Source organism: Hyperolius riggenbachi, chromosome 4 (genome assembly GCF_040937935.1).
Source record: "Hyperolius riggenbachi isolate aHypRig1 chromosome 4, aHypRig1.pri, whole genome shotgun sequence".
In the NCBI taxonomy this organism is placed as follows: Eukaryota; Metazoa; Chordata; class Amphibia; order Anura; family Hyperoliidae; genus Hyperolius; species Hyperolius riggenbachi.
This window is the reverse complement of record NC_090649.1, coordinates 490,735,161-490,752,075: the sequence shown is the minus strand read 5'-3', so window position 1 is coordinate 490,752,075 and position 16,915 is coordinate 490,735,161. Positions and strand designations below refer to the sequence as shown.

Below are 16,915 nucleotides of genomic sequence, written 5' to 3'. Positions count from 1 at the left end.
TATTTAGAGAGATCAGCCTGTCTAATCCCCCCACCTGTGACTAATCACCACTGTAACACTAGTCGGCTCCTGTGCAGGTGTTACTTTCTAGTGCAATTTGGCAATTAGCAGGTTGGGCCGGTTCTAGCTATAATGAGGCCGTGGGGAAAACAAACCATTGGCAGCAAATTACACCCCAAACTCCCGCAAAGCTCCCAATAATCTCCCTCCCCAAACCTTATGGTGTTCCCGGAGTTCCTGTAAAGTTTTTGGGAGCATTGTAACTCACCTGCCCGGCAGACGCCTCCTGCTCCATCAGTCCGTGCGCTCCAGCCTTCCCCCTCGCCCGGCAGACGCCTCCTGCTCCATCAGTCCATGTGACTTCACCCTCGCCAGGCATGCATATTCTCAGTAACCTGTCGCATGTTATATCACTCAGAAGATCAGAAGCCAGGTGAGGACAGAGGCGAGAGCGCACGGACTAAGGGAGCCCACCGGGACAGGCATGTTGCTTTGCTGCCCAAAACTTTTCAGGGGTACCAGGGAGCACCCTAATCTTTTCAGGGGTCCCGGGGAGCCCCCTAAACTTTTCAGGGGTACCGGGGAGCCCCCTAATCTTTTCAGGGGTCCCGGGGAGCCCCCTAAACTTTTCAGGGGTCCCGGGGAGCCCCCTAAACTTTTCAGGGGTCCCGGGGAGCCCCCTAAACTTTTCAGGGGTCCCGGGGAGCCCCCTAAACTTTTCAGGGGTCCCGGGGAGCACCCTAAACTTTTCAGGGGTCCCGGGGAGCACCCTAAACTTTTCAGGGGTCCCGGGGAGCACTCGAGGGTCAATTGCCTCTATGGTAGCGCTTGCCCTGTTCATAGGGAAAACCTAGCATGGAAAGCATGTTTGTCTGTACTCCGCGCCCGCCGCTTGCGCACATGCCCGTCCCTTCTGGCCCCGTCCTCCCTCCACTCTACAGTCTCTGCGTCCCTGCCTGCACGGACACACACACACACACACACACACACACAGGAAGTCAGGCACAGGGACGCAGAGACACTTGCATATTATTATAGAGGATTCTGTAATAAAGAATGGAAGAGAGAATGAGCCCACGCCAGCTAATCATATTTCGGTTATGGAATACCGCTAGGAATGCGGTTGCTATGGACAATAGTTCTCTTTGCTGTTTGTATAAAATCAGCCCCCATTGTCAGCCATCGAGGTAAACGCCCTGCTGTCCAAGTTTTACTGCAATTGTCTGCGTCTCGCTCCTGATGCCAGCTGTTCAGTAACTTCCAGGCTTTATTTGCAGATTATATCCTGAGATTCAGGTTTTATAGCCCAGTAAATGAATATAGTGTGGAGAACGTGAATTAGAGCAATGGAGAAGGTGGAGGGAGATCAGAACTTTACAAAGTAAGGAATGATGCCTCAGACAGGGGGCCACCTTGGCCTTAGTCCAGGAAGTGCGTAAAAGGCTCATAGAAATATCCAACGTAATGCACAACCAACTGCACAACAAGCTGTTCACACGACAAATGCGTACACACACGCCAACCACCTATACAGTCAGCTTAGGTGCAAGTGGAGCAACAAACTGTCCACATTCAAAAACAACAAAGTTGTTCAAAAGACTTGTACACACGTTCCAACCTGCATGATAGTTAAGCAGGTTGATCCGCCAGTTGGATCTGGCAAACCACCTGTTACCAGTTGGTCGTCTTGTTGTTTGCCTGCCGTACACCAACTTATCATCCAACAGACCAAGTTTAGATGATAGTTGGGCAGATCGTTTAGACGTGTGTAAGTCTTAAGAAATGTAAGACAAAGCTCCACCACAACATCAATAATCTTCAACATGCAGTCCTAAAAAATACTATATCATCTACAGCAGTGGTCCTCATACTAAGGCCCATGGGCCGAATGCGGCCCGCTGAGGCTTTTCACTGGCCCCCAAACACCAAATGTATAACTTATAGATGTGGCCCACGGCACCTTTAAATATCAGAGGCCTGCATATAGAATAGCAGAGCTGGCACCACCCATCCACTGTAGAAACCAGTGAGCAGTCATCCGCTGGCTTCCAGTCAGGTTCATCAGGTGACACGGTTATCCAACTGGATGGCAGTTTGTCACCTGAGTATGCGCCACTGTCTGGTGCACAAAGAATTCAGTAAAAACAATAAAACAGTCAAAACTTAAAAAGTACATTGAAATATAAAATAAAACCGTGAAATATATTAAAACGTTATTTTTAGGAGAAAGAGGATAGATATAATTGTTTATTTCATTAGTTTATTTTCACCTCGGGTGTCCTTTTAACCATCTAACGACCGCATCACGCCGATTTGCGTGAACCTGGCGCAGCCCCAGGACCACCTAACAGGGCTGTGGAGTCGGAGTCGAGGAGTCGGAGTAATTTTGGACACCCGGAGTCGGAGTCAGTGATTTCATTAACTGAGGAGTCGAAGTCGGGGTCGGATGATTTTGTACAAAATCCACAGCCCTGGTAAGTATTAGACTAAGGAGTCGGAGTCGAGGCGTCGGAGTCTGAGCCATTTTGGGTACCCAGAGACGGAGTTGGTGGTTTCATAAACTGAGGAGTCGGAAGATTTTTGTACCGACTCCACAGCCCTGCCGCCTAACGCCAATTGACGTCACGTCCTGGGGATTTGCAGGAGATTGCGCGCGCATTGGTGCGTGCATCTCTGCTGTCTCCCAGCGGCGATCGCGGCTAGGAGACTGTTAGATGGTGAAACCGCCATCTATTTACACGTACGGCGCTGTGATCTAAGGCAGTGCTATACTGGGGACAGTCGAATTGCTGTGATTGGCTGGCAGGGGATGCAGATAGGAAAAAAAACCTAGTAATATTTATTGTGAAATTTTGTTTTTAATAAAAAAATAAACATCCTGGGAGTGATCAGGGCCCACCAACAGAAAGCTCTGTTGGTGGGCAAAAAAAAAAAGGGGGGGGGGGGAATCAATTGTGTGCTAAGTTGTACGGCCCTGCAGGGAGCGCTTAAAGCTGCAGTGGCCTAAATTGTAAAAAAATAGCTGGTCACTTGGAGGGTGTAAGCCTACGGGCCTCAAGAGGTTAAGGAAGGCTGCTGTAATATCTAGTGTGTGTACAGCTGCATAAAAAGAGAAGAAGAGAGAAGGCTGCAAGAGATGAAAAAGTACAACACAGGAGATGGCGGAAGAATGTATATATACGCCGCAGAGCTCAGTGACATACAAATTGTTCTTTAGCAATTCAATCTGTCATAAGCAAACTGCAATTAAAAAGAACATTAATTATTTAGAAGGCGTACCGCCAAAACCATCCCGGGCTATGCCTGCTAACCTGCCAAGCTCCGGCCTCACACTGTTTACAAAGTCGAGTGGAAAAGAAAACATCTACCTTTACAATAATCAAGAGGATTAAGGGCATAATAGTGCAATTATTACATCATGTGCCAGTCACTGCGCCAATCAGACGCTCACACAGAGATTAGCTAGGAAAAAGCAGAAATATGTTGCGTACAGCAACAAAACAAGACATTCCCAAAGCAACGCATTGTGCTTTTATCAACGCAAGAAGTCAGAAGAGGTCAATAACCGAACAACAGAAACCTCAAAATACCTCTGTCACTAAGTTTAACCTTTAGACTAGCGAGGGGGAGGGGCCAGAGTGAAGGGGGAGGATTTATAACCCCTTCCTATACCTAGATCTGTGGCTGCAAGCAATACCCCAGCCACTAAGGGCCCTTTTCCACGATTGCGATGCTGAATCGCAAAATCGCAAATCCCTAGTGATTTTAAAATTGCTAGGGTTTGCTACACAACATAGGAATCGTGGTAGGCAATTTTCACTACAGCGATTCGTTTTTTACTAAAGTGCGATCGCGGCGCGGAGCGTTTTTTGCTGCGATTTTGCTATGCAGTGCATTGAAAAATCGCAATCGCCGGGAAAAATTAGGACATTGCTGAATCGCAAACGCTAGCGATTGCTAGTGGAAAAGGGCCCTAATAGAGAGGTAAGCTGGCAATGAGCAACACAGCACTGCCCCCATGTGGGGAGATCTTGTAAAGGGGGCAAACGTGCTAAATATACTAGCATTAGGGCTGTGACCAACTAGGAATTGCAGCACTACCCTATTAGCGATTTGTGTATTTTTTTTTTAAACTTTATTATACTTACCAGGTGTCCAACTTCCGTCCGTAGCCCCGCCCCCTAAAGGAAGAGGTCATTGGTGCTTTTCTAGGACCAATCAGAGAAGCACCTATGAACTTTTCTGCCAGAGGGTGGGGCTACTCACAGAAGACTGACATGGGGACACCCAGTAAGTATTAATAACTATTTAAATGTGTAATCGCTTACCCCTCAAATTGCTGCAAAATCGTTTTTAAAAGCGCTACTTTACACAGCATTGAGAGCGAATGCGCTCAAAATGCTGCATTTCCTGCGATTGCGATTAAACCGAATCGCAATCCCACTAGTGCCCCCCACTCACTTTTATTGGCAAATCGTTTTCGGAAAATGCCGGCGATCGCAAAACGCTGCCAAATTTGCCCTAGTGGGTCCCAACCCTTTCCTGATAAAGCTGTGTTTTGAAATCCTTCCATGAAATACAAACAGCTGCACTAAATTGCATGAAAAAAAATTGGAAGAATGCACCCAATCATACAATCTCTACAGGAACAGGAAAATACGATGATGTCATATAGCAAAATCATTGTAGGCATCATACTATGGAATCATGGATGTTAGAAACATAATAATCATAATACGCACATTTTTTAGAAGTCTTGCCCTGCCAGGGTGCCTCTGTGTACATACATTAACATAAATATACCGTAAAATATAATTACTACCTGGATAAATGCTCGAAGAGCCAGGTGGGTCCCATATGCTGCTGGCTCTCTTAACATTCACATGGTTCCCGCATAGAGCTGGTTCTAGACTTTTTCCTGCCTGAGGCAAACTTGTGAGGATAAGGATGCACCACCCTCCTCAATCAGGACAACACAGCCACCTCCTCCCTTCTGCTGTGCAAGTCACATGAAACACTGTTGCCTCCTCACTCACTGCCAGACTCCTCACACAGCACAACAAGCTGCTTTTCCCCAATGCTGCTCTCCTGCCTCCCCTCACTCACTGTCAAACTCCTCACACAGCACAACAAGCTGCTTTTCCCCAATGATGATCTCCTGCCTCCCCCCTCCTCACGCACTGCCAGACTCCTCACACAGCACAACAAGCTGCTTTTCCCCAATGCTGCTCTCCTGCCACCCCCCTCCTCACGCACTGCCAGACTCCTCACACAGCACAACAAGCTGCTTTTCCCCAATGATGATCTCCTGCCTCCCCCCTCCTCACGCACTGCCAGACTCCTCACACAGCACAACAAGCTGCTTTTCCCCAATGCTGCTCTCCTGCCTCCCCCCTGCTCACTCACTGTCAGACTCCTCACACAGCACAACAAGCTGCTTTTCCCCAATGATGCTCTCCTGCCTCCCCCTCATCACTCACTGCCAGACTCCTCACACAGCACAACAAGCTGCTTTGCCCCAATGCTGCTCTCCTGCCTCCCCCCTGCTCACTCACTGTCAGACTCCTCACACAGCACAACAAGCTGCTTTTCCCCAATGATGATCTCCTGCCTCCCCCCTCCTCACGCACTGCCAGACTCCTCACACAGCACAACAAGCTGCTTTTCCCCAATGCTGCACTCCTGCCTCCCCCCTCCTCACTCACTGTCAGACTCCTCACACAGCACAACAAGCTGCTTTTCCCCAATGCTGCTCTCCTGCCTCCCCCCTGCTCACTCACTGTCAGACTCCTCACACAGCACAACAAGCTGCTTTTCCCCAATGATGCTCTCCTGCCTCCCCCTTTATCACTCACTGCCAGACTCCTCACACAGCACAACAAGCTGCTTTGCCCCAATGCTGCTCTCCTGCCTCCCCCCTGCTCACTCACTGTCAGACTCCTCACACAGCACAACAAGCTGCTTTTCCCCAATGCTGCACTCCTGCCTCCCCCCTCCTCACTCACTGTCAGACTCCTCACACAGCACAACAAGCTGCTTTTCCCCAATGCTGCTCTCCTGCCTCCCCCCTGCTCACTTACTGTCAGACTCCTCACACAGCACAACAAGCTGCTTTTCCCCAATGATGACCTCTTCACCTCGCTCACCTCTTGCTTCTCCTCCTACTCTGACTGCATGCGGTTACAAAAATGCTGTTCCTGCAATCTCTGCAACTGATGCAAAGGTTTCACCTTGCTTCATGAGAGAACCAGCCCTGTTCCCGCAATTTAAAAAGACATTTTACTAATCATAACTTAATAAATACGATTGCTTATACTCATTCATAAATGATTTAGTCAGTGTTTGCCCATTGTGAAATCGTTCCTCTCCCTGATTTACATTCTTTAAGTGACACGGAAGCAAAAATAAACTTATGATATAATGAACCGTGTGTGGAGTACGGATGATTAATAAAAACACTAGCAGCAAAGTAATGAGTCTCATATTTGTATTATTTAGTTATGTAGCTTTATGTATAATATTGCATCATGCTGTCACAGTTGCAGTTCAGAAACCACACTGTGTTTTCAGCTATAAAACAAAGCAGATCGAATGACCCTTTGAACTTTCCTGCAGTAAAACCTTCTACCGAGCTGCCTCTCACTGTTTCTTGGCTGTTTAACCCTTTGCCGTGAAAGCGGCCGCAGCCCCAGGAGCACTCCACGCCAAATGGTATGAAGTCCTGGGGCGGGGTTTTGCAGGAGATCGCGCACATCTCCACATGAATGCGCTCTGCTATCAGTCTCCCAGTGGCGATCGCCGCTAGATAGAGGCGCCTTATTTGTGGCTACAAGCACTATTAGGCACTGCTATTTGGCCTGAGGAAGTGGTTATGCACCCACGAAATGCGTTGCCAGTGCAATAAAATTCTATTAAAATGTGAATTTGTCTTCATTGAGGTAAGCCACCTCACTTTTTTAATTTTATTTGTTTTTAATGTATTTTATCTGCTCTGGGCGCCTCTTCCCCCTTTACCTTGTGCCGCTAGGAGACTGTTAGACGGCGAAACCGCCGTCTTTTTACACTGTACAGCGCCGCGATCTACTGGGGACAGCTCTGTGACACGGCTGTCCCCCTGAGCAGCAGGGAAGCGATCCGCTGTCATAGGCTGATGCCTATGACAGCCGATTACCCTGATTAGCTGGTGGGGGGAGGGAGGGAGGGCTGGGGAAAAATAATTGAATAAATAGTAAAATTTATTTAAAAAATAAACAATTAGATATTTATAAAAAAAAATAAACATGTGGGGAGCGATAACAGCAGATATCAGAAAGGGGTGGTGGTGGTGGGGGGGGGGGGGGGGGGGGTTTGGGGGGAGAGAATCACTTGTGTGCTGAGTTGTACGGCTGCAGTGGTCTAATTGGCCTGGTCACTAGGGGGGGTTTAATACCGTGGTCCTGAAGAGGTTAAGCTATTTAGAAAACAGGACTGTGTTCCTTTCTGTGACTGTGAATAGCTCAGAGAAGCTCTTTTGCATAGATAGCAACTCAAGTTTTTTAACTCTTCCTGTACTGGAATACAGCATGAGATTTTTTTCTTTGCTACTAGTGTTCTATTTCTTATCTGTACAACACATACAATTCATTATATCATACGTTTATTTTCGCTTTCAGGTTTGCTTTGTATGTATCACAGGCGGTGACCTCTTTAAAGAGAACCCGAGGTGGCCTTGTATTACGTAAGTGGGGCACAGAGGCTGGTTGGTCACACTAACAACAGCCTCTGTTGCCCCATCGTGTGTGTCAAAGACCCCCCTGCTCGCCGCTATACCCCCGCAGTGCTGGCGACACGCAGCGTGTCGCCAGCACAATGTTTACTCTAGCGCTGTCTGTCAGCACCGCTCCGCCGCCTCCTCCGCATCGCCGCTACCCGCCCTCGTCCCTTCCCTCCCGCTGATTGGAGGGAAGGGACGAGGGCGGGTAGCGGCGATGCGGAGGAGGCGTGGGAGCGGCGCTGACAGACAGCGCTAGAGTAAACATTGTGCTGGCGACGCGCTGCGTGTCGCCAGCACTGCGGGGAGTTTAGCGGCGAGCAGGGGGGTCTTTGACACACACGATGGGGCAACAGAGGCTGGTGTTCGTGTGACCAACCAGCCTCTGTGCCCCACTTACGTAATACAAGGCCACCTCGGGTTCTCTTTAAGCACTAGTCTATTCCAGGTGACCCAGCGGGAAATCTCATAGGGAACAGTTTTCCAATCACAGCACCCTCTACAACAAAGTGTTATAATTGGCTAAATGGTGTGGGTGTGGTTATTATTACAACCTACCCCAAAATTAAAGGCAGGGGGGGCTTTTGAGTCAGGAGTTGTGGACTTTAATGTGGGTGGTTCTATGAGAGTCAGGGCCCATCTACCAATTCAAATCACTGCCAGTAATCCTTCGTGGACAACTGTAACAAGAGGGATATGGAGGCTGCCATATTTATTTCCTTTTAAACAACACACGTTTCCTGGCTGTCCTACTGATCTGTTTGGCTGCAGTAGTGTCTGAATCACACCAAAAACAAGCATGCAGCTAATCTTGTCAGATCTGACAATCAAGTCAGAAACACCTGATCTGCTGCATGCTTGTTCAGGGGCTATGGGTAAATGTTTTAGAGGCAGAGGACCAGCAGGGCTGCCAGGCAACTGGTATTGCTTAAAAGGAAATAAATATGGCAGGCTCCATAGCCCTCTAGCTACAGTTGTCCTTTTAAAGATGTCCAAGACAACCGGTAGCCGATGCAGCTGTGGGGAGGAGCCATAGGAGCATGCTGTAGGGAGGAGCCACAAAGTCCATTCAGAGTGTTCACATCTGAGCGGTTCGATTGTGATCCGTTCACCAAAGAGCTGCCTGTACTATTTTTGTGGTGATTTGACTCAATGGAAGTTATAGGGAAATGGCAAAGCACTTGAATAAACGCTTTGTATAGCGATTTCATGAATAAACACATTGTATTTATTAATTTCCGTGTAAAAAAAGTTCACTTCCTGACTGACGTTAGGAAGTGAAAAAACTGAATCGCTCAGCTAAAGTGCTTAGAAAAGCGCCTTATAAAAAAATCACAGCGCGCAGGTAAGCGCTAAAAAAGTGCGCAAAAATCTCAAAACCCGCTTACGTCAGAGATTTCGATTTTAGATGTAAATAGGGCCTAAGTGTGGGATTCTAAGGACCTTCTTAGTGTTGGACAGAGAAGGGGGACAGGATGGTGTCCATAAAACATACATCTTGGACGTGAGTTATGTTAGCAAGGCCTGAAAGGCTGCAGAAGTAGCAGCGTCACCACAGCCAATCACATAACAGGAGGTGTGGCTCGCACTCCCAGCATGCACTGCACCACACGACGGTTCTACTTACAATCCTGGGTTTGAATGGAGGTTTGATCTTCCGCTGTTCTAGATTTACCCAGTCGATTTCCTTGAAAAACGGGTGTTGTTTAATGGCCTCCTCCAGCCCCTGGGCCGGCACACATCCTAGCCGCTTGTTGGGGTTCTTGGTCATGAACTGCAGAAATAAAAATGTTATTCAGTCAGAACAAGATAGAGATATGTCAGGCAAACACCCGTAACATACTGTAATAAATAAATGTAGAAGAAACTTCTTCCAAAGAGCGGATACTGAAAGTGGATCGTGAAAGAGGTAAAAAAAAGAAAAAAGAAAAAGAGGGTTAGGTTAAAAAACACCCAACAATTAATTTAGTGTCATGTAAAACATGGTTAGCAGGAAGAGTCAACCTCTCAGATTCAACATGCAAACCAATGTTCTAATTTAGATTTGCAAAACAAAAGTTTGCCTTCTTAAAGGATACCCAAAGTGACATGTGACATGATGAGATAGACAGGGTTTACAGTGAGGGCCCTTTTCCACCAGCGCGTTTGCGCTGGCTGAATCGCAAAAACGCAAACCGCTAGCGATTTTACAATCGCTACGGTTTGCTTTTTAACATAGGAATCGCGGTAGGTCATTTCCACTACCGCGATTCGCTTTTTACGGGAACGCGAACGCGCGGCGGAGCGATATTTGCAGTGATTTTGCTATGCAGTGCATAGCATAGCAAAATCGCGGCCGTGAACGTCGGGGAATCGCCGGTAATTGCGATTCAGCAATCGCTAGCGTTCAGCGTGAACGCTAGCGACTGCAAGTGGAAAAGGGCCCTGAGGGTCACACTGTAGTCACTTCCTATCTGAGTCAGGACTGAGTCAGCCACTTACATACCTGATATTTAACTTTCAGGCAGAGAAAGAAAAAAAGGAATACAGCCTAGTTATTTGTGTGCTAGGCACTGTACATACCCATGTCTATCTCATCATGTCACATGTCAGTTCAGGTATCCTTTAAACAGAAGGTATTTGCGATAATTCAGGTTGGAGTGAGCCTATGATGTCTCCTATGATGCATCACTGCTGAATATGCAAATGATCTCTTTGTTGTCCCTGAAAGCTAGCCACACCTCCAGAACCGCTGGAATCCAATGATAAGTTATAATGACTTGCTGGGGTTTCTTGTTTAACTATATGCCTGAGACCCTCTGTACGCCCACTTCTGATGCTTAGCCCCACCTAGGGGGAGGGGCCAAGTGCAGGAAGTGGGCACTTTTAAGAAAGCACAGTACATGCGGTGTAGATTTTTGGCTTTCTAGTCACTTTTAACTAGGCCCTTCCCTTCAGTCACTAACCAAGTTCTAATTACATCAGAATCCGACACAGGAATTCTCAGCCCTAGTTCCATCACCTCCTTTTAGATTGAAAACGTTTAAAGGGACCCTTAAGCAAGGAATAAAAAAATCAGTTTTACTTTCCTGGGGCTTCTACCAGCCCCCTCCAGCCGTTCCAAGCCCTCGCAGTCACTAATGGAGCTGCCAGCTAGTTTAATTTTAGCTGACAGGCCAGACTACACAATTTGCTTCGCTTTCCCGCCCGCAATAGAAACCTGCGCCTGTGCAGGACGCTATTGAGGACGGGAACATGAAGAAGGATATGCGTGGCCAGGCCTGCGCAGGCACAGAAAGCCTGCCGACTCCCTGTCAGTGAAAACGAAACTAGCTGGTGGCAGGGGACAGGAGGCTCCGTAAGTGACTGCGAGGGCTTGGAACGGCTGCAGGGGGCTGGTAGAAGCCCCAAGCAAGTAAAACTGATTTTTTTATTCCTGGCTTAAGTTTCCCTTTAAGTGCAGTGTTCTCTCCCCTATTGTCTCTTGCACTTGCTGCATGTCGTCTGTCTATCGTTACTGTGGCTTTTGCGGTTTACCACCTCCGTATTATGCAATCACATTTTTGAGAACACAAACTATAACACATAATAATAATAAACACAAACATCAGAACATTTTAACTGCAGGAAAACAAAAATAGATGTTATGTAATGATACTGATGTCCTCCCATATCATTTGTGCTACCACCAGAAACAAGTCATTCCGTGCGGATTGTACGGATAATGTACATAGAACAGGGTGTGAACTCTGAGCAGCTATCCATTAGCTAAGACTGTCTGGGAGGGGCATATCAGCTGAGCAATGAGAGAGTCGGGACAAGTTGAGGATAAGCTTTCCTGGGACAAGTTGAGGATAAGCTTTCCCCTAAATGGTTTGATTCCACAGCCCTCTACCAATTATCCAGGTACTTACATATTAGTGAACAAAGCAAAGCACACAGCACTGCCAAACATAACACATTTTTCATTCATATATAAGACCGCAGGCATTAACGTATGCATTAACCGCCATGTGTTCAGTATGACATTAATCATCATAATTAAACAAAACTAATTATTCCATCAAACTTCTGCAACAAAAGATTCATAACTGCAGTTATCTTAAAAAAATAAAGTCGGTACCTTTTAACCCAGAGAAAAATGCTGAAAGCTATTACGGTACTTCTAACTAAACACCAAACCGCGAATAGGTAAAACGAAAGAGGCCGTATTTGTACTACGTGATAGAGCGTAATAACATTAACAGTATATAAAGTTCCCACACCAGCGCAGATACCGACATCATGTGACTCATTTATTGGCAATCCATTATCTTTTATTGTCAGATCGCTTTTGCATTTTAATGGAACATGTTAAAATTACTGCCAGGTGCCAGTTGATTGAATAGGCTGACTTTCCAGTTTGCATTGGTGAGATGTTATTTTTGTTTTGATTCAATTTCCTGGAACGCAAAGAATATATTAAAAAATTCTACATTTTTGACATTTATGTGACGGCTGTACAGGCGATGGGAAGCTGCGACTGGAGTAAGTGAAGAGAGTTTAATGTTTGTTAGTAGTTTTTCTTACAATAAGCTGGTTGTGTGTATACTATTTATTCTTATTGAGTATTTATGGGAAGGTGAAACTCGTGAGCCATGGGAAATCGGGCGCAGAAACAGTGCCGATAGCAGAACATCTGTAAATTTACCGATAGTCTACTATGTAAAGTGTTCATTTTCATTAGAAAAAATATTAGTAATTGTTACAGGTATTTTACTATAGCTAAACCTAACCCTACTCTCACATAGAACCCTACACTACCCATGCCTAACCCTAGCCCACCCCCGGTGGTGCCGAATCCTAATGCCCCTGGTGGCACCTCACCTTAAACCCAGGGCCAGATTTGTACTTCTTACCGCCCAAGGCCGACTATTACCAGCCGCCCCAACCGAAACCGTATCCTACCACCTCTCTCCACACACATCAATCCAAAAATGTTTGGGCCGATGGTGTCCACTATTGGGGCTAGTGCCGAGGTCTCCATGGCAACATGAAGTGAATCAATCATGTCACACGGGGAACTGGTCAATCAAGCGACCTACAGGTGATGGGCGTGGTGGAAGCCATCCACCACACACACATTGTCAAAAGTGGCTCACAATTGGACATTGGGTGGGGTCAGCAACACGTAAAAGTGAGTCCTGTACCCACTGCTGTCTCCAGGGTAACAGCGCTGGCCAATCAATAATTAAGAAATGGGTACTGTGTGTGAGAGGCTGCCTTCTGTATTCTGTCCTATTTGCTGGTGCTGCCCCTGGTCCTTTTATCCCCCACACCAAGTGCGTGAGACCCGGCCTTCTGTAACTGCCTGCAGCTGCTGCTATGTCATTAGACAAGGTCTGGCTTTTTGCTAGTCACACACTGTTCACAAACGTTTGGTTAACGGACTGCAGCTGCCTGTAGCACAGCACAGGCAGATGCCAGCTGGTACTAATAGTGCAGTTATCCTGACCCCTTTCATTTGTTTGGACACTTGCAAATAATGCCCTGCAAATAATGCCCACTGTCTGCAGGCCGCCCTTTGTTTATCTGGTGCCCTAGGCCATGGCCTATGTGGCCTTGCCAGAAATCCGGCCATGCTTAAACCCCCTCCCCCTGCGCTGGTGCTCCTCGCTTCAGTGGGTCTGGTTGCATCAGAAGAGGTGATAACATTATATTTTGTTTACATTCCTATGCCAGATACAATTAGTAAACATTAGTAAGCTGCCGAAAACTGAATTGTACTGAACTTAGAGGCAGAAAGAGCTGAGAAGTGATCCCTGGATAGATTTTAATATATAAATACAGCAGCTATGCAGTAAAATGCAAATAGCAGCTTTCAGAGCAGATAAACTGTACTTTGGGAATTTTTAATTTGTAGACAGACAATATTACTTGTGCACGAAATCAAATTTGATAACTGAATGGGTAATAAAAAGCAGGAAAACACATTATTATTGAATGATATGTCAGAGTTTTATCCCACTTTAATCACTCGATGGAAAATCGAGATTACTCTCACATCTGTGAGTCCTGCATCTGTTACTTGCACATCAGGTCTGAATCTGAGCAGAAACAGCAAGGGAATAGAATGGATTGCAGATGACACCGATCAGGAAGATTACAGATATGTGATACGGATGTGACAGATGTGAAATATTTGGGAGGAAAAATAAGAAAATGAAGAATGAGCAGTAAATACGAGACAGGTAAAAATAAATGGATAAAAAGTATAAAGAAGAGAAAACGGTGAATGTGAAACAGCGATTTTGAGGACCTGTTTCAGCCTGAAGTACGTAAGAATGAAAAGCAAAGTCTGCCAGTACAATGCAAGGAAATCAAGTGTTCCAAGACTAATCCCCTGTTCGCATTCTCCAGTAAACTGCACAGACGCCGCCTTGTTTCCGCTGCCTTTCCTGTACAAGAGAACAACACTGCTGGCCTATGTGACTGAGATCACAGCGTCACCAGCAGCGCTATTAATAATGAGGAGACACTGAACTCCCAGACATTCATGCTGCATCACTTCAATTAACTTCTCTATACAGTTATTAATGTGTGCAGATTCACTATCCAACTGCATCCATCAGTAAAGAACCTTGAACTTTGTGATAAAGCAGTTATTATTTCACATTTATATAGCGCTGCCATCTTCTGCAGCACTGTACAGAGTACATAGTCATGTCACTGACTGTCCTCAGAGGAGCTCACACTCTAATCCTACCATAGTCATAGTCTAATGTCCTACCATATTATTATTATGTATTTATATAGCACTGACATTTATCACAGCACTTTACAGAGTACATAGTCATGTCACTGACTGTCCTCAGAGGAGCTCACACTCTAATCCTACCATAGTCATAGCCTAATGTCCTACCATATTATTATTATGTATTTATATAGCACTGACATCTTCTGCAGCACATTACAGAGTACATAGTCATGTCACTGACTGTCCTCAGAGGAGCTCACACTCTAATCCTACCATAGTCATAGCCTAATGTCCTACCATATTATTATTATGTATTTATATAGCAGTGACATCTCCTGCAGCACATTACAGAGTACATTGTCACGTCACTGACTGTCCTCAGAGGAGCTCACACTCTAATCCTACCATAGTCATAGTATAATGTCCTACCATATTATTATTATGTATTTATATAGCACTGACATCTCCTGCAGCACATTACAGAGTACATAGTCATGTCACTGACTGTCCTCAGAGGAGCTCAGACTCTAATCCTACCATAGTCATAGTATAATATCCTACCATATTATTATTATGTATTTATATAGCAGTGACATCTTCTGCAGCACATTACAGAGTACATAGTCATGCCACTGACTGTCCTCAGAGGAGCTCACAATCTAATCCTACCATAATCATAGTCTAATGTCCTACCATATTATTATTATGTATTTATATAGCACTGACATCTCCTGCAGCACATTACAGAGTACCTAGTCATGTCGCTGACTGTCCTCAGAGGAGCTCACACTCTAATCCTACCATAGCCATAGTCTAATGTCCTACCGTATTATTATTATGTATTTACATAGCACTGACATCTTCTGCAGCACATTACAGAGTACATAGTCATGTCACTGACTGTCCTCAGAGGAGCTCACAATCTAATCCTACCATAGTCATAGTCTAATGTCCTACCATTGTATTATTATGTATTTATATAGCACTGACATCTCCTGCAGCACATTACAGAGTACCTAGTCATGTCGCTGACTGTCCTCAGAGGAGCTCACACTCTAATCCTACCATAGCCATAGTCTAATGTCCTACCGTATTATTATTATGTATTTACATAGCACTGACATCTTCTGCAGCACATTACAGAGTACATAGTCATGTCACTGACTGTCCTCAGAGGAGCTCACAATCTAATCCTACCATAGTCATAGTCTAATGTCCTACCATATTATTATTATGTATTTATATAGCACTGACATCTTCTGCAGCACATTACAGAGTACATAGTCATGTCACTGACTGCCCTCAGAGGAGCTCACACTTTAATCCTACCGTAGTCATAGTCTAATGTCCTACCATATTATTATTATGTATTTAACACTGACATCTTCTGCAGAAAGTTCCTGTAAATGTGGACAGGAGAGGAAAAGCACTAAATCAACAGGACGAATCAATCATTTCTGGCATGTCCAATCTGCTCCTTATTGGGAATGGGATCGATTTTCAGATCAGTACTGCACAAAATCAATCCCGATCTCGATTGGTAGCAGATAGAACATGCTGGTTATTATAGATCTGATGGGAAAATTGCACCGTCTGTAGCAGGCATTACACCCTCAAATGACGAGTCCACTTTGTGCTACTCTACTGCAGCTCGCTGCTCTCTGCTGCTTTGTCTTTTTTTCTGTGACATCACACTAATATATAAACATAGGAGATTAACCCTTTCTGTGCTCCCAGGAAGTAACCACTCTGCAGAATCTCAGTAGGAGCTCTATAAACTGTAACAAGGATTTTTTTTCTTTAAAGATTATTATACTGTTGCTTATTTTTTATAGCAAAGAGGAAGTTCTAAGTTCTGGTCCACTTTAAAGGGACCTTCAGCGGTGTCTTAAAAAAGAAAACTGGACTTACCTGGGGCTTCCTCCAGCCCTCCGTAGCCCGCAGGGTCCTCGGTATCCCCCTGGCCCCTCTGCAGCTTTGCTGGCAGCTCCGATAATGCACCGACTTCAGGTGAAGTTGTGCGTGTTCACTCTCGCTGCGTACCCATCACGCCAGCCTGCGTAAGAGAACCAAACCAGCGCATATACAGGACTCCTACGGCAGCCGGCGTGATGACGCGACGGGTACGCAGCGGGGGCGAGCATGCGCGACTATCTGAAGTCTGCGCATTACCGGAGCCGTCAGCATGGACGCGGATGGGGCCAGTAGGATGCCTGGGGCCTCGCGGGCTACAGTGGGCTGGAGGAAGCCCCAGGTAAGTCCAGGTTTCCTTTTTAAGACACCGCTCAAGGTCCCTCTTCCTGTGTGGCTGCATGTGACAGCTAGAGTTATTATAAAGCGTCGTACTCATTTCCCGACGGCTCCCGCGACGCCCCCTTGATGACTGTGGTCAGCGTCGTCTCTTCCTGTTGGCGGGTTAAAGCGCAGTGTCAAGCGACTTACACGCCGGC

At 46.0% G+C, this 16,915-nt stretch overlaps 1 protein-coding gene across 1 annotated transcript in view; it reads right to left on the bottom strand.

Moving 5' to 3' along the window:
• Nucleotides 1-16,915, bottom strand: part of PRKCE (protein kinase C epsilon) — a 484,799-nt gene that overhangs the window by 16,451 nt on the left and 451,433 nt on the right. The window contains 1 exon segment of the mRNA XM_068233034.1: nucleotides 9,378-9,524. Coding sequence (XP_068089135.1) covers nucleotides 9,378-9,524 — 147 coding nt within the window.